Raw genomic sequence first — 23670 nt, 5'->3', positions numbered from 1 at the left:
CTTTCAGTTCACACAAAGTGTGTTGAGAGGGGAAGACACAAGGTAACCTCCAGCAAAGCTCAGTACTTGAACTTCTTCAAGGCCAAGAAAACAGACAGGAGCTGGTGCAGCTTGACTGCAGGCTTAGCCTCCCACTTAAGCCTTGGTTTGTGTCCCGGCTGCTCCACTTCCCATCCAGCTCCCTGCTTACGGCCTGGGAAAGCCAACAGAGAATGGCCTAAGTCTTTGAGACTCTCCACCCATAGGGGACACCTGCAAGAAGCTCCTTGCTTTGAGTCAGCTAAGCTCTGGCCATTGTGGCCATTTTGGGGAATGAACCAGCAGATGGAAGATCGTTCTCTGTCTCTACCTGTTTCTCTCTGTAATTCTTTCAAGTAAAATAAATAAATCTTTTTTAAAAAATAAAAAGAAATAAAGCAGACTGGATTTGATCAATGTGATCCTAAAGAGTGATACCAGAGGCAGTTGTAAATTTGTTTTTTAAGACTTTTTTTTTTAATGTGAAAGAGTTACCTTGAGCAGAGAGAGAGAGAGATCTTCAGTCTGCTGGCTCACTTGCCAGATGGCTGCAACAGCTGGAACTGAGCTCATCCAAAGCCAAGAGCTTTCTCCAGGTCCCTCAAATGGGTGCAGGTGCACCCAGAGCCTTGAGCCATCCTCTGTTGCTTTCCCAGGCCATAAGCAGGGAGCTGAATTGAAAGTGGAACAGCCAGGGCTTGAACCAACATCTTTATGGGATGCTGGCTCCACAGGCAGAAGCTTAGCCTCCTGTGCCAATGCAGTAAAATTTTCAGAAGACAGATGGCCTGCCAGTGGGTGTTGGGAACTTGCTGAGCCATGAAATGCCCCTTGGCTTGGTGACTCTCTGCCTTGGCAGAGAAACTATACAGCCGATGCCTTTGTGGGGGTTACCCAACCTGACAAACAAAAGGATGGAATGTCAGATCAACTTGATAAATAGTTCAAACTGCTGAATTTCTGTAACTTATTGGGGGAAAAACGTGGCATAGCAGATGTTTATAGGTATTCTGAGAGAGCCAACCCAATAAAAATAAAAATCTTTGATGAGAGGAAGTGTACTGTATACACAAGGGGCCTGGTAACCTTCCTTCTAGTGTATTTCCACCCATGAAATTCTACTGAAGGCTGGAAAAAGGTGTTTGGTTAGTCTAGGAAACCCAATAAACATCAGTGAAACCATCTTTGCTAGAAAATTCATGATACGTCTGAATTCCATACTATGCTACTTGAAAATAATAAAATTATTTTTTAAATGTTTCTTTAATTCCAAAATCTTACACGGTGTATCTTTCCTGATACTCCCCCACACAACCACAGTTATTCCCCAGAAGGGAAGTTGACTCGTATGAAGCTCCGGCTCCCCGCATCATCTTTGTAAAGCCGAGCATCTGTCACACGTAGCCAGGTGATCTAAGATTCAACTAGGAGCTTCTTGTAGGCAGGAGCCAGGCTCTGACCTCTTGGGATTTTTATCCCGGAGACACTGCCCAGAACCTGCTGCAATCCCTCATTACTTGCCGATTGACTAAATGGTCATCCCCTCTGTCCTCCCCCTTGCCCCCCGCCCACATTAAGCCTAAGTTCCTCATGGCTGTGCGCAGAGATCAGAAGCCATACCTGGAAGAGAAAAGCAACAGTGAGGCTCAGAACAGACTACACAATCAAGGGCAGCCACTAACTTTATATCTACACACGTGGAGCATGCCTGCTGTGTTCCCTGTCTTCAGGACACTAACCTGGACATTCTCTTCTTTCTCGTTACTGCGGAGAGCTCTGTTTAACAGCATCTCCTCCAGTATCCCTCCTCCCTCAGAGGTGAGGCCTTCTGCTTTGATTGTAAATCGTCATCCATGAACGACACTGGGGACTTTGGTATGGGCTGTGTCACTCCTTACTCTCATCCTTGCCCTCAGCCTGGACAGTTGTCATAGGATAGTCTGTCTCTTCTCACTGCACATGACATCCCAGCCCAGCTCCTGGGGACCTCAGTGGATCTCAGCATCATCGCTTTCTTCCTCTGCACCAGCTCAATATCCACCTGTTCTCCCATCCAAACACTCTGCCTGCCTCTTTCATCACACCCTCTTCAATGCTAATTTGACACAAATGATTTCTACTCCAGTTCTATTTCCTCATCTCCTTCTCACCCCCTAATGATCCTATAAACTATATCCACACTTCCCTCATTGCTTGCTCTGGTCTTTCCTTTTGAAGTGATCGATTTCCATTCCTTGTGAAGCACGTTGAAATGCTCCCATTTTACAAGGAAGAGAATCTACAGCTCAGGAAACAGCATGTCAACCCCAGGTTTCTCCAAAACCACATTTCATCCCTTTCCATCCCTCACTGACTTGTGGACTCTTCCAATAGGACAGTTATCCAAAGTAGAATTGGATGATTCCAAATTTATGCATATTAAATAAGCAATGAATATTTACAAGATGCCTATTGTATACTCAATGTGTGTCTCCCTAGCAGGCACCAAATCGCCTGAAGAAATAGCAGCCAATAAGAAGACTGTCTCCATGTGTCTTGGAGACGTTGGGGGCCAGGAAGGATGGAGAGAGAAACAATGAAAGCTCTATCAGGAAACCATGCAGAGAACTGCGTAACAGGAAGAGGCATTAGCCTGGCTGTATGGAATCAACACCTGAAAAGGCAAAAGTAACTAACCAGGCACATGGACAGGAGAATGTTGTATTAAAAAAAAAAAAGAGGTCATGCATGAAGGCCTGTGGCTTGGGGACAGCCTGAGAGTGTTCTAGAAACTAGGAGAAGCCTGGTTGGCAACTGGAGGGCTGAGCCCGGGGTCGGCATCGTTGACTCTTTCCTTGGCCAAGTTGGGTAGTTCTGGTCCTTGAAGGGATTTGGGCAGGCGACTGACACCGTGGCCAGCTCCTTGTCTTGATGGGGAGAGTGGAATGGGGAGGAATGCACCTGGGGTAGGGAAGACAGGAGGCTGTGGTAGAAATGCAAGGATTCCAGCAAGGGCAAGAGAAAGCAGACTTATTCAAAGGGTGAAAAGAAGTAGGGCAGCTTGGACTTGAGGGCAGTGACTAGAAAGAAAGGCTGTGGGTACCTCTCGTCAGCACAGCTCCGAAAAAAGTAGCAGCAATTCAGACTGCCTGTGTCTGCCTCTGTGTTCCTAGATAGTAAGGCATCTTTGCACTCATGGCCTGCAGTAAACCTCTCTACAGTAAAATATAATCAATCACTTCTCAGCTTCCAGGATGCTATTCTGCCAAACTCCCAGAATGTTTTTTACAGTACAAGGGCTATTACAAGTTAAAAAATAAGTGAGAAGGAGCACGCGTGCTCTGTCCTGTGTCTTGTCTCTGGCCCATCTTTGGCCAGTTTCTCTTGGATGGATTCCTTCTACCAAGCCCATGCGGCATCATTCCCAGAGCCACATCCTTGATTTCCTCCTTCCACACACCTGCCTCTAACTCTCCATCTGCAGGCTTGATGTGACTTGAAGTTCTGTGGCTGTTGTGTTGAAAAACACGTAGAAAGGCTAGAGCAAGCACCATGGTCAGGATGCTGGCTCACCGCAGGTTGGAGGCAGAGATGTCATTGGCTTCTGCACATATTTTTTGAGTCAAACCAACAGGAATCCCTCACAGATCGGGTGTGGGATGTGAAAGAAAACATGGAGTAAGAAAGGACTTCTGAACCAGCAAAAAAGGGGAGTTTTCATCCAGTGAGATGAGGAAGGCTGTGGGTAGAGCAGTGTGTGGGGGAGGAGGAAGCAGCCATTGGACTCCTGGTTTGGATTTGTTGAGGTGGAAAAGCTTACGAGAAGACCAGGAGAGTGCAATAATTCCCCCTTTTCTATGGAGGATACAGTGGCTGCCTGAAACTGGATGGTACTGAGCTACATGGACATACACACCCACACATTTTACATATATGAATACATGTATCTATAGATGTACATGTATGTGTGTATATATAGACACATATATAGATGTAAATATGTAGATACATACCAACGACGAAGTTTAACATAGATGGACACAGTAAGAGACTAACAGCAGTAACTAATAATGAAATAGAACCATTCATTGAATGGACTCTCCCCCACCCTTCCTCTCAAAATCCCATGGTGCTTTCACTTTTTCACATAAAGTAATCATTGTTATGACTTTTTTGTTGTTGTTTCACCCAAATTTCTAGCATCACTACTACTCTTGGGATATGGAGCTATTATTAAATAAAACAAGATTTCCTTGAACACAGACACACTAGTGCCAGAGCAGTGGATCTGATAACCCACATGGCTACCTGGGCAGGTAGCAAGGACAACGTAGATATGCTAAACGAAGAGATAATTAACATCCCAAGTACAGTGGGAATGAGATGATACAAGATTTCATCTTGCTCATCAGAGTAAGGAGCAATCTAAAATTCAGGAATTATTTCTGAAAATTTCCATTTAATACTGTCAGGCAACAGTTGAACTAACAGAAACTACAGGAGGAAGAAAATTTGGAAGCAGCGATCACACCCACTTTTCCCTAACCCTTGATCCATCCCACTCTGATCATCTATGTTAGCATCATCTAAAATTTTTTTAAAAAATGAAACTACAGATAAGACAGAATAACTATATGTCAAATATGTAGGTGGGCAGAAGAATTATACGCTTTGGAGAGCATTCGTAACTGGAGAGGCTATTTGGAGGCTATCAGTTAATAGTGTTTAAAATCCCCACATCCCAACTAAGCAAATCCACTGTAACTGCTTGCTCATCCTTAGCAGCACTGTCTTACTTCTTACCTTCTTGCTGTCCTGTCTCTACAGTAAGATTAAGCTAAAGCAGTGATGGCCACCTGTGTTCTGAGGAGCTCTAGGTTTCTAGAGAAAGACATGATGGGATCAAAGTTGTTTGCTCTTTCGTGAAGCCAAAAAGCAACCCTTTATTTTTACAATGAGGGGGCGGACATTTGGAGTTGGTATAAACTGGCATTTATGACGTGTTGTCTACAGGTTGTCTAGTACATGTGTGCTCAGAGTAGTTGTCCAAATGAAATAATGGGACAACACTTCATAAATGACACCCAAATAAGGATTCATCAACAATTTATCGAAAATACATACTATGACAAAACTGTACATTGATTTAAAAAAAATGTATCAAATAAATTTCTTTCATCTCCTTTTTTTTTTTCCTACAAACCTTTTGAAGTGTCCTTGCATCATTTGCAGATCTGGCCAAATATTAAGGATTTGTGTAAATAAATGCCTAGGCACTCAGGGATACCTATGCACTGAAACATACTTGCCCGAAAATCAAATTCAAACATGCAAAGATTCCATTTCTTTTATACCCAGTTGATTACAACCAAGCGTCCAGAGCTTCCTTTGACCTGAGACCACGGATCATGAATATTTTAACTACAGAGGAATGTAGAGGCTCTTACAAATCCTTCATTCAACGCCCTCCCTTTACAGTGGGGAGCTGAGGCACCAGGTTGAAAGTTCCGGAACTGGGATACAGATCTCCTCCTGACTCTTATGCTGTGTCCTTGGCTGATGTGAAGTCTCCTGCAGAAATGCCTCCTGTGTTTCCAACGAAGGCAGAAACCAACGCTCATAGACTCTCCATGATCTTCCTAACACATTCGTTTTTGCATTAATCATTTTCCTGTTTTCCCGCAGCCCTCAAGGTCATCCTGGCCATTGCCTTTTGCGTGGTGTCTAGTGTCTTAGTGGTGCTGCTGTTTATGCTCATCCGCCACGGGCCCTGCTGGCAGAGAGAATCCTATAGCAACATCTGAATGATGCCAAGAAAGAGCTGCCCGCCGTACCACCTCTTTCAGAGGGTACAACGTTCGAAAGACAGGCTTTGGCCACATGGGCATTGCTCTGCCCAGCCCCTTCCTTTTGGATCCTCTGAGAGTCTAAAGTCCCAGCCACGCATGGACAGTTGCTAGACTGACGAGCTACTTACGTCCTGTCGCCAAGTGATGATGCAGGCTGCACATTTGGCCAGAAAGAGGCTCTTCTGCAAAGCCCAGTTGTGTTCTCCGACACAGATATCCAGAGAGAAATAAGAAGACGAACTCCGACCATCCTTCTACCTGCAAAGAGCGAAGGGTGAGAAGATAGGACAAAGACATAGATTAGACAAGGCTAGACCAGATGCAGTGCTAATGCAAGATGATGGTTAAGAAACAGGACCCGGCCAGGAATGCTAAAGTTTTTCTTTGGCTGTAAAGTAGGTTTAATTCACACATGCTTATACACCCGCCTGAGAAGCAGTACCTACACAGACTCAGGCGTGTCTATGTGTGTCCAGCACTCACACATACATGTTTCTATGATTAAGATGCCTTCAAAGAGTTATTTAATTCTTAAAAATTGTAATTTCAGCAAGGTGTGGTACAGTTCAGGTCATCTTCCCCCAGTTTCTGTATTGAGCGATAACTGGAAATCCATGGCGCCATAATTCCTTCTTTTTTTTTATCTCCACTAGTAAAGGTGGATTTTTATATGATCCAGATTTTTTAAAAATATATTTATTTCACTTTTTTAAATTATGCCACCTATTCTGATAGGGGACATGCCTGACCATAATGAAGTAATAATGTATTTTAACTTCCAAAACCATCCCTGAGTTTTTTAAATGAGATAGATAGTGGGCTAATGACGCACTGCCTCAGCTCTGCACTGGCTCTTGTTCAACAGCCTGGAACAGTTCTTCATTCCAAAGCTCAGTGTCTTAACATGAAAAAGAGGAGTCCGGACTAGGTGAGCATGGATGTCACTTCTCATGTTGGGCCTCTGTTCACACTGGTCTCTAGTGAGCCCACCATCCAGGCCATGTTGTCTTTCAAAGATAAGCAGAGATCCTATGTGCGCTGTTCCCCAGTTGCTGCCTGGGTGAGACTTGAAGGCAGTTGGGGTCCATGCCCAGCAAATTTGCCATCCCGGACCCCACCCCACCTCTTAATCTCGGGAATCTTCCTCTGCTTTGAGTGTCACAGCTAACACCTGTTCAACTCCAAGTTCTTGCATCTATCACCTGTACTTTCTACAAAATTCTCCCTGAACACAGTAATTGCCAGCAAAAGCCACAAAGGATTTTCTGCACTGTGTCAATTTCTGTTTCCTTCCGTAGCACAAAGCCATGTAGGCAACAACAACAACCAAAAAAGCAAAGCAACCCCCTTCCCCACCGCCTGCAGGATGTAGTCATATTTCTGGCTTGGAAAAAAAAAAAACCCTCTACAGTTGACAGAAACAAAAGATGAAAAACTGTTTTGATAAAGCAGCCACAATATGTAATGCTAATAAATGATGTGACTCAAATAGTCATAAATTTTTCCATCTGTTCAGCAAACATTGATGGAGGATCTTCTATTAGCTAACCTCTGGCCCAGATGTTAAATTGTCTGTCCTTAATGTAATAATTAAGGTGGCTGACTCCAACGGTGGCCTTATAGAGGACTGGAAAAAATATAAAAGTGAAAGCTTTCCTAAACTTTTCTCAGTACCACTCCTTGATTCTGCCAGTGACATCAATGACCTTGACGTTTCCTTGATTCTCTGGGAAGGTTTTTAGCATTCCCATTTCCCTTCCTTCTACCAGCTTTCTGATTATTATAAAGAAATCCCCCACCTGTTTCTTCTACCTCTGTTGACAAACACTGGAATGTTTTTCATACTTCATGGCAGAATGAAGAATCGTAAACAACTAGTGATCTACAGGGATAAGACAGAAAGCACAAATGTTCTATCATGTTTCTCAGGGAATAAATTACCCAAATGTAGCAAGAAAGTATGTGCTTTCTCTCTATTAATAAAAGTGACTTTTTCATGTGGCTCACGTGCGATCACTTTGGTAACTGTGTTCGTAAATGTTGTTTGAAAGACAATTACCAGAGCTGCCTTCCCCTCTACTTTAAAGGAAAGTATTTCTTGTACTGGAACCACTATGGAGGCGTTGAGTGAGATTAAAATAAGACAATCATTACCATGTCAAAATGGGGATATTCCCTAACAGAAAAAAAAAATGCCAGCAGTATCTATGCAAAGAAGTACCAACTACGAGTTGCTGGTAGAATGCACCTTGCTTGAATGGCATTGTAGGAAGAAAGCATTAAAAAAAAGATGACCATGAAGAAGATTCTCCATTTATTCAACCAACAACTTCTTTATATTCAAGAATGGGTATTTCTTCTCGCATTGACCCAGTGCTGGTCCCCATCCTCCCAATTTCCTGTGCTTTCTGTGTTTCCTGTCCCTTTCTGTGTTGATTCATTCTGCAAAGCCAAGGAGGGCTGGGGATGTGTTAGCCAAGTGTGAAACCCCTTGAGCGAGGCTGGAAGAGTGTGACGTTTTGTTATTCTAGAACAGGACTGTCCAACAGAAACAGAACGTGAACTACAAACGGAAGCCATGAGACAAGGCTCTAGAGCATCCAGGGAAACACACGAGTACATTGAACTAACATAATCCTTTCTTTCCTTCCATTTTTCCATAAGCTTCTTGAAGTCCCCCACATGTGATTTTAAATTTGAAAGGGAAAGAGATGAAATTAATTGTAATAAAATGTATACAGCTTTATACATTTGAAATATTACTTCAACGTGTAATTGGAATGTAAAATTGTCAATGGAGCATTTCATGGGCTTTCTAATACTGAGACTTTAAAATGTGATTGGCATTTGATCCTGACGGTGTGTCCCAGTCACACGTTTCCAGTCTTGGCAGCCATGGCTAGCTAGGGGCCTCAATGTCCAACAGTTTTGCTTTTGACAAATAGGTAGAAACTTTTTTGAAACCGATAATGTACTTTTTTATATAATTTGTAAAATCCACTTTCAGATTGTTGTGAAGAAATAAAAATGTTTATTACTATTATGTGTCTGTATCTTGCTTTCTTTTAGTGTGTAGATGAACTGGGGAAAGAATTTTCTGGAATAGTTTATTTGTAAGCCATTTTAATAGAGGCAGTTTAGACCTTTTCCAAAACTATTCTAAACTAAGTATACTAATTCTTGTTATTAAATGTGTGAAGAGGGAATTTGATAGCACATTTAGGAAGTAAGCACTGCTAAACTGTGCTTGAGTAGAGAAAATAAGCGTTTGATAGTGGGTGTTTGATAGTAAAATGATAAATATAGAAGAATATAAAATCCAGGGGTAGGGCCTGTGACACAGAGAAGTAAGCTGCTATTTAAAACTACTTCCCATGTTGAAGTACCTGCTTCAAGTTCTGGCTACTTTGCACTTGTGATCTAGCTTCTTGCCGATGCTACTGACAGACACTGGACAACAGCCCAGGTGTTTGGGTTTCTGCCACCTACGTGGGAGACTTGGTTGGAGCTTCTGGCTCCTAGCGTTGACATGACCAAGCTTGGCCATGGCTGTCATCTGGGGAATGACCCGGGGATAGAATATTTCTGTTCTTCTGTCATTCTGCCTTTCAAATAAATAAATCTTTTTAAAAAATTATATATATACATACGCGTGTGTGTATGTAGCATTAATTTGCATGAGATATACTTACACCTTTAGTGATGGAATTGGCACATCTTCCACGGCTTTTACAGCCCACAGTATCCTCTCATATTCTTTCTTCGTTTTTGCAGTTGATTTGTCTAGAGGGAGCATGAGCAGTCGGCTTCCTGACTCTAACATGTCCAAACATCTGCATTCTACTCGCCTTTCCTTTGAAGGGCCATTCTGTCGTCTTCCTGCCTGCGAGGTGTCTGATGAGAAGCTTGACTTCTGACCCTTATTCCCATGCGGTTGTTTCGTTTTACCCAGCTCCTTTCAGATTCTCTGCTTCTACTCAGAGTTCCAACCTCTTGCCAGGAAATGTGGGCACGGGCACCTGTTTGCTTTCTTTTTTCTTCTGTTTAATTCTGCACAGTTTAATGTGAGTTTCGGGTTTCCTTTTTTTTTTGTAATCTGAAAGCACTTGTCTTCAAACAGTTTAGGGAGATTGTGACCTGAAACTTGAACTTCCAGCATTTATCATTCTGCCTCAAATTTCCTTCATGTCTTCTGCCTTTTTGTTTTATTTTTGTTTTATTTCCCTACCTGCTAATAAAGTTCACCAACTTGGTCTTCAGCAATTCATTATTCCTTTGATTTTTTTTCCCAAGAATTCTTTCCTAGTTACTTATTGTTCCTTTTTATATAACAGCATATTATTGTTTTATGAATGCAATCTCCTCCTGAATATACTTTATTAAAAATTATTTATTTATATTGGAAAGGCAGATGTATAGAGATCTTCCATCTGCTGATTTACTCCCCAAGTGACCACAACAGCTGGAGCTGCACTGACAGGAATCCAGCAGCCAGGAGCTTCTTCCAGGTCTCCCAGGTAAGTGCAGGGACCTTGGGCCATCCTCTACTGCTTTCCCAGGCCACAAGCAGGGAGCTGGAAGGGAAGTGGAACACCCAGAATATGGACCAGCACCCATATGGAATCCTGGCACATATAAGGCAAGGACTTTAGCCACTAGGCTACCACTCTGGGCCCTTTGAATATACTTTTGAAAAGATGTTTAAAAACCTTCTGTTATTCCCTTTCTGCAAGTATTAAATGCCTCCAAGTATACTAACCTAACAGTGCTACATTTGTCAAGAGTGAAAGCGTTAGTTTGAAGCAGCTACAGCAACATTGGCTGAAGAGGATGTTCACACTTCAATGGAAAGGGCCAAGCACAGGTTCTGGGCAGGGTGGGGGTGTGGCAGCAGGTGCTGAGTGGTGGCTAGGGCCAGGAGAGTGCTATGTCAGCTGGAGACACATCAGAAAGGTAAAGGACCTCAGTCATGCTGGGGCTGGGTGGTTCCGCCACATGTCCCCTTCAGGTGTGTGACGTTCTTTCAGCCCTACTGGCTTCTCCTGCAAGGTGCCACAGCCACACTCCCATGACCACACACACACACACACACTTCCCAGAGGGCGTGCTTCCAGGCTTTGTCATGCGGGCATGCGCAGAGTGGCCCTAAGGAGCGGAATGCAGGCTGTGAGCACCCTGACAAGGAACAGCATCTCTGGAGGGTTGGACTGAAATTCCTGTTTGGCTTCTTCCTCAGTGCCACCACCTCTGCTCCTCTGTGAACCTGTCTCAGGGCACCTGCCTCCTGCCACCCCTCTAGCACAGCTAGGATTCCATTCTTGCAGTTTACCTATTGTCTGCTAGTTCAGTAAACCCCTGGGCGGAAGGGGAATTAGGTGCAAAAGGCCTTTTTTTTTTTTTCTAAAAGAAACCCCTGGGTTAATTTTCTTCTAGCAAAGGGCTCTAAAATTATGTCTGTTGATGGTAAAGGAAATTAGCAGACACAGCATTACCTATACAATTTAACTTAATCTCACCAGCTGCAGCGATGGTGACCCCGTGGGTGAACCAGCAGATGGGAGACCTCTCTCACACTCTGGGTTTCTCCTCCTCTCATTTAAAAAAAAAAAAAAAGTCTGTCTTTCAAAAAAAAAAAAAAAGGCAGCAATTTTTCACTCACAGCCAAATGCTGCTATTCTGAATTTAATGAAGTTGAAAGAAACGCACGAGATGTCATTTTTCATTAGCTCCCTGCACACTCTTGGAAATGTGGCTGTAATCCAATCTTCTTAGACCACATCTTGAAATGACAACTCTTATTAAAATGATGGGCATTTCATTTGGTAGAGAAACAGGAGGACTTGACATCTTATTAAAACTGTTACTTTGATGGAAGGTTTCTTTCTAAGAACATAACCTCCTCTGTATAATCCAAAAGAAACAGCAATTTTATTTCAGTCTGCGGTCAACTGTAATAGGCTGCTTACAAAACAAAGATCATTAAAATATGAAGATAGATTCTATAGTGGAGTCCACTGAAGTTGGTAGCAATTCAACAAGAAATTAGACTTTGCAGGAACAAAAATAAACCAAATATTGATCTTATAAAAGTTTCTTTTCTTGTAAATTATAAAACAGAACAATTTCAAATAGTATATTAGTGTGGGTGGTGGCTATCTTTGCAACTTTCTTTCGTCGCTACTTATATCTCAACTTCCTTCTTATAATTACAGAAGTAAACCCCAATGAAGCTCCATTGGTGTCAATGAGGTTAACCCAGGGGACCTCCATGGGAAAGCAGCAAGTGACCAAGGTCCTTGGACCCCTGCCATGCACAAGGGAAACCCAAATGGTGTGTTTGGTTTTTGCTTCAGCTTGGGCTAGCCACAGCCATAATGGGCATTTGCGAGTGAACCAGCAGGTAGAAGATTCTCTCTCTCTTTCTCTATTCCCTTTAAGTAAATAAAATAAATGCATAAAAAATTGAGGCTGACATGGCAATGCCTTAGGAACTAAACGGACTGCAAATGAGCAGGTGTCTGTCATTAAATGGGTGATTTCAGACAAGGTGTGGCCATTTCTAGGAAATCCAAAAATAAAGCAGGTTGTCCTGAGTGGGAAACATAAATTCTGCACCCCCCCCAGAAGTCAGCCAAAAAAACATTAGGGGTTCTTTCTCAAAGCACATCCTGAGTACAGTGTGCTAGCCAATTCTTCAAGTACCCAAAATGCTTTGCTACCTCCTTTCTGCTTCCCACACTAACTCTCTTCCCGGCCTATTGAAGCAATACTCAGCCGAGGTCATCCACCTTGCACATAATTCTTTCACTTTGTCTTCTGAAAGATGGGGACTGAGATGAGATATAGGCATATCTATCCCTAATACAGTGAAATTCCAAAGCAAAAGATATATTAAGAAACCACCTAAGGGGCCTGGCGCGGTAGCCTAATGGCTGAAGTCCTTGCCTTGCACGAGCCCGGGATCTCATGCAGATGCCTATTTGAATCTCAGCATTCCCACTTTCCATCCAGCTCCCTGCCTGTGGTCTGGGAAAGCACTCAAGGGCGACCCAAAGCCATCTACTGGCTCACTCCCCAAATGGTCACAATGACTGGAATTGAGCCCATCGGAAGCCAGGAGCCAGAAGCTTCTTCTGAATCAACCTTGGGTGCAGGATCCCAAGGTTTGGGGCTGTTCTCGACTGCTTTCTTAGACCACAGGCAGGGAGCTGAATGGGAAGTGGAGCAGCCGGGCCTGAAAGCAGTGCTCTAACCAGTACTCTGCTTGCAGAAGTAGCAACTTGACTTATCTTCTTCTGTTGCTACTTTTTCTGTTTTTCAGTAGCCTGGGGCAAAGCGAGTTCTAAGATAAGGCAAGTCCCATTCAAGAATAGTGTCATTTTAGTCGGATGATGTCACGTGTGAGGCTTCTTACTGAGAGTGAATTGCTCTCCGTAATCGGCCCAGGTAAATGGTGCTTCTGTTGGGCCAGGTGCCTGGCAGCTGGGCGCTCCTTGCTCTCCCTGACTCCGTGTGTGAAGCCTCACTGTCTAGAGCCCTTCGTGTGGCATGAGCTTCTTGCAGCACACTGCCACGTCAGGATAACAGGCTGCCTTCTGTGCTGTCCTGTATCTACAGGAAAAGAAGCAGAGGTTGACAGACGAGGGCTATCCTCAGAACCACAGCAGTATCACTTCCAACAGTTCTGCTGCTTCCCCCACCCCCAGTCAGCTCAACAGTGGAGAAGCAGACTCCACTTCCCCATGGAGGAAGGTCGGGGCTGCGGTGTGAAAGTGCACGCAAGGTCAGTGCCATGATCATGTTTAGGACCCATAGTCTGTCACCTTTCAAGGAGTCCCTAAGTCAGGAACTTGGAGATAAGAATCCCCGAGTTCAACCCAGGAGCTCAGAGACAAAACATGACTCTTCCTTTTGCTGCTCTCTAACTGAACTCTAGCATCTCTACTATAAGGCAGACAAAGACGACTGTGGTTCTCGCCGCCTTCTGACTGCAGTACTCATAGCTGTTGGCACTGCACAACACGGTACTAAAAACATCTCAAGATGCTCTCACCATGAGTATCAAAGAAATTAACTCCCCACTGGATCTTGGTATATAAAATGTTAATAAAAAAGCAACCCAGGCATTTCAACAACTCCTTGGGCTCTCCGGTGTGAGCCAATGGGCATTTCCCATGACTGACAGTTCCTTTTGCGGATGCATCAACGGAGACGTGAGACCAGGCAAGGTGATGCTAGTGATGGGCATTGCAGACCTCAACCCGGAGAGCTCCGCCATCAGCCTGAGCCCTGGTGGCTCTGAATTTCCACATTTCGGAAAATGGCTGTAGTTTTTTTTTTTTTTTTCTCTTCATTGGCATGTTTCACGGAGTGTGGAATCATAGATTAATAATCAACTCAAAATGATTGTAGTGGTTGATTTTATCGTCTGTACTGGTGGAAGTTGAAAGAGAGGATGCTTTGTGGATTTTAATGAATTTCAGTGAAATTTAGTTACAGATTGAGGTTAAAAAGATAAATGGGTTACTGAAATACATTCTACAGTCTCATCATTCTGTGTTCATTAATTAAATTGCTCATTATTAAATTTTTAATTAGTTTTAGGTTAATTGCATCTTTTCATCATCATGAGACAAACCTAGAGTTCGTACTTCGATTCATACATGATGGAAATGAATATCAATTCATTGTTCAACGACTGTCACTTATAATGCAACTTAAGGGTATAATATCTAAGTCTGTATCTATTAGAGGTTTGGGGGGGTTGCTTCTGTTTTTGTTTTGTTTTCTTTGACTCAACTTGATGGCCTTTTTTTTTTTTTAGAGGAGTAAGGCAAAGAGCCAAGTGAAAGTCAAGTGAATGGTTTGCCTTCAACTTCATTTCCTGAAAGGCCTTCTGGGGAGGAGCATTTTTTGTTTTAAAAAATTTTTTTATTTATTTTCTTCTCAACAAAATGGTCAGTTTTATCTTTTTTGTGTGTACAGTGCCATGAATTTTGGCACATGAGCAGATCCATGTCGCCAGCTCTGTGATCAGGACCAAAGGACCCAAGGCTGGTCCCCTGGGGCCAGGTCTGGGGTGCAGAGTCAAGTACCACTTGCATCCCACAGCAAAAGGCCAGTTGGAATCCCAGCTGCTCTGCTTCCGATCCGACATCCTCATAATGAACCTGGAGGAGAAGTGGAACACAGCTCAAATGCTTGGCCCTTTCCACTCATACGGGAACCCCAAACGGAGTTCCTGCTTTATGGTTTTGGTCTGGTCTAGTCCTGGCTATTCCAGGTGCCTGGAGAATGAGCCAGTAGCTGATAGGAGGACTTGAGTCATCCTATGCTGTTTTCCCAGTCCATAAACAGGGAGCTGGATGGGAAGTGAAGCAGCCAGGATATGAACCAGTGCCCACTTGGCATTTAGGTGCCACAGGAAGAGGCTTAACCTCTCCCACTCAGCCTTCTCCTTCACTGCGCCTTTTGAAAGTCTTAATCAAAGACAAGGGTGAGTGCCTGTGATCTTCATCATACAGGACTGAGTCAGGGGAGTAACATCTCATGCCTGAGAGGCAGTAACTTCAGCGGCATCAGTGCAGACATCCCTTGGTGAGCATGGTGTGGATGCGTGAATGTCTTATATGACAAGCATAATATTTGCCTGTAACCTAAACCACCTTCCCACCTACTTGGAAGCATGTCTGAGTCACTCAGCATGCCTGAGAACAATGGCCGTGCCATGTAAACACTTACTGAACGGCATTGTTAGGGAGCGATTACAGGAGGGAGAAGTCCGTCCGCCCATGTTCAGGAAAGCTCTGAACTGGGGCTTTGTTTGTTTGTTTGTTTGTTTTTCTCTCTCTCTCTCCTGAATACCTTCCAGCCATGGTAGGCGCTACACCCAGATGTGGAACCTGCAGGGAAATAAAGGGCTGACAACATATCCAAACTTCCAACCGTTCCCAAACTTGCGGATATCCCAGTTGTACCCTCCAGAGAGTCTAACCACTGTGATGCAAGAACCTGGGTCCGTTCCTTCTCCCCAAATGCTGTGAGGTGCTGAGAAGTCACGCACTAGCTGTGGGGATGGCTTGCCATCTGTTGTCTACGGGCAGTCCTTGCAGGCATGCTCCTGGGCAGTTTAAAATCACAATTCAAGAGGTAAACAATACGCTTCAGCGTTTCTTGTGACTCATCAGGGCAGCAAATCTGGATTTCTGAGTCCAGTCCAACGATCAGCTCCTTCATGCTGAACATTCTATCTGGCTAATCTTCACCGAATACTGAAGCAGAGTGTGGACTTGCACTGGACCACAGAGAAACTCCTGGAGAGATGGGTTATGTCAGCTCGCCTCAGTCAGGAGAGCTTCCCAGTGTGACTCAGTTCAGGTCCTCGGCTGTGCAGGGAGAAAATCCCCTCTCCTAGATTTAAAATCTGTGGTGAGAATTCAGAAAGGAAAGTAGAAAAGGGGTAGATTAAGCCTTTGTAATTTCACTTCTCCCTTCCCAGAAACTTTTGTCCATCATCCCAGAATTCTCCTCTTATCAGGACGCATGTGGCAACACAAATGTCGTGTCCACCACCTGGTAAAGTAGCCGTTCTGCCTTCTCCACTCCCTCCACTTTCGTGATCTTGTTCATTTCCTTGCTTTATTTGAGAGCTTCTTTCTTCCAGTTCACTCCCTCGATGGCTCACGAGGATGACAGAGAATATTATCCAGGTCTCCCAGATGAATGGCTATGACCCCAGTGACCAGGTCTCCCATATGGGTGGGCGTGAGCCCAGTGATAAGCCACGTACGGTCTGGATAGCAGGAAGTTAGAGCCAGGAACTGGAGCCCGATGCAGCTCCCTGCTTGTGCCCTGAGGAAGCTACAGATGATCCGAGTGCCTGGGACCCTGCACCCACCGGCCAGACCCGGATAAAACTCGTGACTCCTGGCTTTGGCTCATATGGCCACTCAGAGAGCGAACCAGTGGATGGAAAGATCTCTTTCTGTCTGTCTCTCTTTTTTCCTGTGTTTGTCTCCCTCTCTCCTCTGTAACTCGACCTTTCAAATAAATAAAATAAATGATTTTAAAAATAATAAGTAAAGCTGTCAGAACGGATTAAGAACTATGACCCGACTCTGTATCACTTGTGAGAAATAAAACTTAAATTTCATGTCTATGTGAATTAAAAGAGTGCTAAAAACACACAAATTTTCAATAGAACAGTCTCGTACATTAAGCAAACATTATATGATTTATCTGTGTATTTTTTCATCAAATATTTATTGGAAGTGTAGTAGGCTCAAGGCATGACTGCACATTCTCTGCTCACTCATAATCCCATGAGCCACGTGAGGATGAAGCAGAATTCAGGAAGCTACGTGACGGAATCTGAATAAGCGCAGGCAGGTGGGGACAGTCAACAACAAACGCGGTACAACAATCTTACGAAAAAGGAACCACAACCACAAAAGCCTACACCTCAGCTTTGAGATCATTCTCACGTATCAAAGCAAAGTTTCTACATGTTAATCAAGATGACCGGGCAAATTCAATGATCAGAGAAGAGCCAGTTACATAGAAGGTGTATTACATCTTTTATGGGGTCATGCCACTGTCTCTTAAGTAAGCATGTTTTGCAAAACTGAAGGAGGGTTTAATCCGCCCACCATCCTCCCAGGAAGAGGATGTAGTCCAATCACCAGCAAAGTTAAGAGAATGTTACAGCGAACCCTCACCGACGGGGATATTACGTATGTTTTCCTACTGCGATCTTTAATGTTTCTATTTCTTCCCTTACAGCCCTGATTCAGGCACAGTCCTTGTGGTTCCCTGAATTCATGTTTTAAAATACAAGCCAGAAATGTGAAGATCATGATAATACTCCTGAAACACTGGCTTTCTTTTTAAGAAAGATTTTATTTATTTCTATCGGAAAGACAGATTTATAGACAGAAGAAGAGACAAAGATCTTCTTTCTTTTGGTTCACACTCCACGCGGTTGCAACAGCCGGAACTGAGCTGAGCCAAAGCCGGGAGCCAGGCGTTTTTTCCGGGTCTCCCAAGTAGGTGCAACATCCCAGCCACAGACACCAGCCTGCGGTGAGTTTGGCCTGAGGTGTGGGCATATGTTTGAAAGGAAACCCTTTGCATCTGCAAATATCTCTTTCTCTCTAATGCTCGCTCCTCATCGTGACAGGTTGCTATGCAAATTTCTGCCACCAACCGAGATGTGAGAGCCTGGTACATTGGAGGGGAGGTACATGAATCAGAATTCTGTGTTCCCTCCCACGAGGCTTTGATCCTACAGTCTGCTTTAGATTGATAACAGAGTCACGCTTACAGCCCTCATCCCCCACAGAAGTGATACTGTCAGCTGACCGCTCTTGTGACTTTCCATTTACTACTTCCTGATTACTCACCTTCCAAGTCCACCTGACCAGCTAGGAAGGACAACGGTCCAACATTCTGCACGTTACTTCATGATGCTTGATTTGATCAAAACATTAGAAAATGCAGAGAAGCATCATGAAATCAAGAACTATTCCTTGTGATACCACCACCAGATGCTAACTGTGGTAAGGATTTTAAGTACTTCCTTCTAGCCATTGTTCCATTCATGACTTGGATTCGTCATACCAGAAGTGCCCAGGAAACAGTGTTTAAGATGATTCTCTGCAGAGTAGGGTTAGCTGGCCTGAAACTGCTTGTGCTGGACTGAAATTCCTTTATGGATTTCCTCCTTCAGGATACGCATGTATTTCCAAAAGATACTGATGTACCTTGTCAGAAAAATCAAGGCTGCCTTAATGTGACTTCATGAGCTTGCTGCTTGTTAACAAGGTAAGAATTATGCCGATGACACCAACCAGTGCCTTTGCTGCAAAGAATCCTCCCATCCTCTGTGCCTGGATTCATGATTAAACTAATGTAAAAAGCAAAGCAAGGAATTTAATAGGGCTGTAAGGTTCCTGCTGAGATGTGTCTGGTACTTGGGAGATTTTATTAATATATGCATGCAGGCCGGGGCCTTTGATTCAACTATCTGGCAATTAACTTAATCACCAACATGCAATTATGCGCAGTGACAAGCAGAAAGGAAGAATTCTTCTGACTTGTTGCCTGAGAACCCCACGCTTGAAACTTTCTCACCGTTCTTGGTGTAGTTAATCAAAAGTACTCACTAGCTGTTGACACCGGACAGTCTCTCTAACCCCAGTTTCGTCAACTGTGAAATGAAAGCAAGAGTATTGTCACACTGAAGTTCTTGAAAAGTGAATGAGTTAACATGAAAGACACCTGTCACAGTGCTTCCGCATGGTTAATATTAAAAGGTTGCAACTCATATTCTTTATCAACCATAGGAGTTATGCAATATAATTTCAGTATAGTCTATGGTTCTACAATAAGATAGGCAATGTGAGGTGTTTTCAAAAGGCATATGGAAATGGATATTTTGGAGAAACTGGCTTTGTTACACAGAAACAAATTTATCTTTGAATTCCATCTTCTCATGAACTTTTTTTGAAAGAGAGATGTCATCCATCGGCTGATTCACTTCTCCCCTGCCTGCACTAGCAGGGGTGAAGGCAGACCATGTGCCTGCATCTCCCTGTGGGTGGCTAGGACACAACTCTTTGGGCTGTGGCTGCTGCCTCCTTGGGGGCACCTTAGCAGGAAGCTGGAGCTGCGAGCAGAACGGGGGGGGGGGGGCGCAAACCAAAACACTGTGACATGGGATGCAGGCTTCCCAAGTCGCATCTTTACCATTGTGTCAAATGCCTGTCCCTCCAGGAACTGTTCTAAGTAATACCATTTACCTAATGGAAAAGTCTCTTTGCCCTTTGCATCTCATGAATTTTAGGAAACGACTTCCCCCTTTCAGAAATAGCAGCAGAGATTCCTAACCGAGTGCCAGCAGACAATGAAGACGAGTAACTGAAGACGCAGGGAAAAAAGGCAACAGGCACAGTGACCCCCACTTGTGGCCAATGAGAACAGTCTCCCAGCCAAGCCGCCTTACAACGCTCTACTTTAAATTCATAAAACATGGTATGCAGGGACCTTGTGACTTTTGGGGGAAGATGACCTAAACCTTTGGCCCCCCCAAGAGAGCCAGTGGACAGGTCTTTACTTTCTGGAGCCAATCTCCAGCGTGTGGCTGCGCCCAAAGCACCAGGAGACCTTTGAGTCTTTCATCTTAGAGCCCAGATCCCAAGGAAACATGGGTCTGAAGGACTTGCTTTGGCATTGCTACTTCACTAAAGCTTTAGCAAGAAAAGGGCGGACTGAGTTGTGAATGGGCCAGGTGCTGTGCTCCGGGAGCTCTCGTGTCAGCGACATGAGCTCCGTCCTGCAAAGCGCAGCCTTGCTTGTGGCCACAGAGGTCACAGAGCCCCCAGTCTCTCTCCTCCCCACGTGGGCTGGAAGCCAAGGGCATGGTCGCAGGAGCCGGCAACAAGGCGGGGCAGAGTGGGAAGGAGGAGCCTGCAGATCAGGGTAGGAACTGAGGGCTTGGAGAGGTACCCACCAGCTAGGGGTTTTTTTGAACTTTGGTGTTCAACTTTTACTGTCAGATAGGAACCAGTCCTCGGTCTGGCTACTCAAAACTCTCTGATGCCAGAAACATGTTGGAAAGCAGGGGAAAACGTCTTCTCTGATGTCGAAATAGCAATGTCAGCAAAATGAACTGGGGGTGTGTGTGTGTGCGCGTGCATGTGTGTGTCAGTGGACCGCTGCTGTGTGCTGGCATAACAAAAGTCCAGTCAAGAACTCCACTGAACAGTCTTTTCTCCTGCCAAACGCTGACTCGGCAGCCCAGCTTCTGCAACAGCTGCTGGAAAGACGCTGGGTGGCTTCCCTTCGGCTGTGCTGGCTCATGACCAGGGAGGAGAGAAGGAACAGAAGCAGAGTCCGTGCTTGGAAGGCTCTCGGGCTGATCTTGAGTCAGTTCAGGGCAGCAGAACTGGAATCATGGAGTAGTTTCTTATTCCATGTGCTTTTTTCTTATGGTTAAAAATAATCATGATAATAATGTCCCATAAAATCTCTATCATTCTCATTCAACAGAGCGCATTCAGCTTTTCTCCACCAAACCTTCTGTGATCTTCATAACTTCTCTGCAAATATTCTTCTCTTTCTTTTTAAATGTATTTGTTTTACTTGAGGGTCAGAATTGGAGAGAGAGAGGGGGAGACAGAAAGAGATTCTCTATCAGCTGGGTTACTCCCCAGATGGCCGCCACAGCTGGAGCTGGGCCAGTCTGAAGCTAGAACCCAGAAGCTTTTTCTGTGCCGGCCTCATGGATTCAAGGGCCCAAGGACTTGAGCCATCCTCTGCTGCTTCCCCAAGCCGTTAGCAGAGAGCTGGATTATAGTGGAGCAGTTGGAGCCCGGGGCGATGATTTAGCGGGCTAAAGTCCTCGCCTTGCACGTGCCAGGACCACATATGGGTGCTGGTTCAAATCCTGGCTGCCCCACCTCCCACCCAGCTCCCTGCTTGTGCCTCATCCCCAGCTGCTGCCTCATGCCACGTACAGGCAGGTAATTCAGGAGTTCTGATTTGAACGGATTCTACTATTTCTACAGAAATTACACTAAAAAAAATGGAAATACTCCCTCTACAGTCTTGGATTCCTTATCTGTAAAATGCAAAGTAATAGCAGTGTCTTCCTGTGTCTTATGGAAATTAAATTAAATGCTGCATTAAATCCCTTAGTATGGCGCCTGGCACAAAGTAACTGCAGGGTATATATAACACATACATTTCTTAGAAAATCTGTCCAGAATTAATCAGATGTTAGAATCAGACTGTCTTTTCCTGAGAGATGGTATAGAACTGCTTAATAACAAATTCTGCATCTGTTTTCTTGGAAGGGAACTAAATAGTTAGGACTTGCCACATTTCATTTGTGTCAGCGCTGAGGCATCGTGGAATTACCATGTTTAAGTTTCGCTTTGTGTTATTCAACCACATTCTGGGCTTACTCATACGTTAGAGCCACTTTGGTCATTGGAAGATATTCAAATTCAGGAATAAACCTTATTTCAGTCTAATATCTACCTAACATGTAAATACAAAAGTATCATATTGTAGTTTTCTCATAATAAGGTTTTGCTCTGGTTTAAATGTGTCTCCCTAAATCTGATGTTGAAACCCTAACACAAGTGATGGTATTAGGACCTTTGGAGGCTTAGTGGCTGAGCAAAGAGTCCTGGGCTGGCACTGTGATGCAGCCAAGTTATGCAGCAGCTTGCAAATGCTGGCATGCCTAATTGGAGTGCAGGAGTTCTGATTCAAGACCTGGCTGCTCGGCTTCCCATGTAGCTCCGTGCCAACATGCCCAGGAAGGCAGTGTCAGACAGCCGAAGTCCTGTGCCCCTGCCAATCGCTTGGAAGACCTGCATAGAGCTCCTGATTCCTGCTTTAGCCTGTCTTATCCCCTGCCATTGAAGTCATTTGAGGAGTGGATCTGGTGATGGGAGATCTTTCTCTTTTTTTTTTTCTCTCCCCCACCCCTTCACTTTGCTAAAACTAAAAAGTCTGCTGTTTAAGCGTAGGTTGTCATAGCAGTCAAGAAGATTGAGACATGTATTTATACACTGGCACATGGGCAAAAGAAACCCTTACAAAGGAAATAAATCTATCTTAGATTATACATAAAAAGGGATAATGTGGTTATTAAATTTCTTGGTCTGATTAGTTTTCAGAATTCCTTAATCAAAGTGACGCATATAGTTTTTGAAAGATTCTGGGAAGCTGGTACAACTAAGCTTTCAAAAATAGGACTACATATCAGAAAAATCTTTAGGATGGAAATATTAGTGAACTTGAGGAAAATGTAAGCACGAGGCTTCCCTGTAGCTGTTACCATGTATCTTTTCTTCTGGTGGAAATTCTCTTTATCATTTGCGTGGCCATCACATCATCGGTGACCTCCTGAACACAGCATGTGTTCTACTCATGCCAGAGCATCTCACGGTTACCGAAAGACCAGGAGGACACCTACGTCCATGTGGTCCATTCAGACTCCCATTTCATCTGTAACAACATAATAACAACCGATTATCGATTACTCTTGGAGGATCCTGGGTTTTGAAACCAGGCAGGTCAGAGTTCAGGTTCTCACTTTGGCATTGTAAAAGGCAGTCTTTGTAAAAGGCAGAAAGTTTGTGTTACGAAAAAACGATGCATAGATTTCAAAATGCTACCCACCAAAGTAAATTTTTTAATTCCATTTTTTGGAATTTTGTGTTGTGAAAGAACTATACAGGGCCCGATGCAATGGTTCGTTGGCTAAATCTTCGCCTTGCAAGAATGGGGAGCCCGTATGGGTGCCAGTTCATGTCCCTACTGCTCTACTTCCCATCCAGCTCCCTGCTTTTGTGGGGAAAGCAAAAGAAAATGGCCCAAAGCCTCAATATCCGCATCCGCATGGAAGACCCGGAAGAAGCTCCTGGCTCCTGGCTTCGGGTCAGCTCTGTCCTGGCCAATGTGGCTGCTTGGGGAGTGAACCCATGGATGGAACATCTTTCTCTCTCTCTCTCCTTCTCTGTAAATCTGATCTGTCTTTCCAACAAAAATAAATAAATCTTCAAGAATTTAAAAAAAGATACATGGATTTCAAGCATAAATATTAATTTTTAAAGAAGATTTATTTGTTTTTATTGGAAAGGCAGATTTACAGAGGATATTAATTACTGTTTATGTATTTTTAAAGATTTATTTATTATTTTTACTGGAAAGTCAGATTTATAGAGAGGAGAGATAGAAAGAAAGATCTTCTGTCTGCTGGTTCACTCCTGAAGTAACCACAACAGCCAGTGCTGCGCAGATCCAAAGCCAG

The 23670-nt window shown here is 44.0% G+C and overlaps 1 protein-coding gene across 1 annotated transcript in view; it reads left to right on the top strand.

Annotated features, from left to right (window-relative positions):
- Window positions 1–8079, top strand: part of ACP3 (acid phosphatase 3) — a 37727-nt gene extending 29648 nt beyond the window's left edge. The window contains exon 11 of the mRNA XM_040962886.1: window positions 5683–8079. Within this exon, the coding sequence (XP_040818820.1) occupies window positions 5683–5801 (119 nt within the window). The 3' untranslated portion in view covers window positions 5802–8079. The remainder of the gene's footprint in view (window positions 1–5682) is intronic.
- Window positions 8080–23670: the final 15591 nt, after the last annotated feature.

Source organism: Ochotona curzoniae, unplaced genomic scaffold (genome assembly GCF_017591425.1).
Source record: "Ochotona curzoniae isolate NIBS_2020 unplaced genomic scaffold, NIBS_Ocur_1.0 contig_1302, whole genome shotgun sequence".
Classification (NCBI taxonomy): Eukaryota; Metazoa; Chordata; class Mammalia; order Lagomorpha; family Ochotonidae; genus Ochotona; species Ochotona curzoniae.
This window is presented reverse-complemented; position numbering and strand designations above follow the sequence as displayed.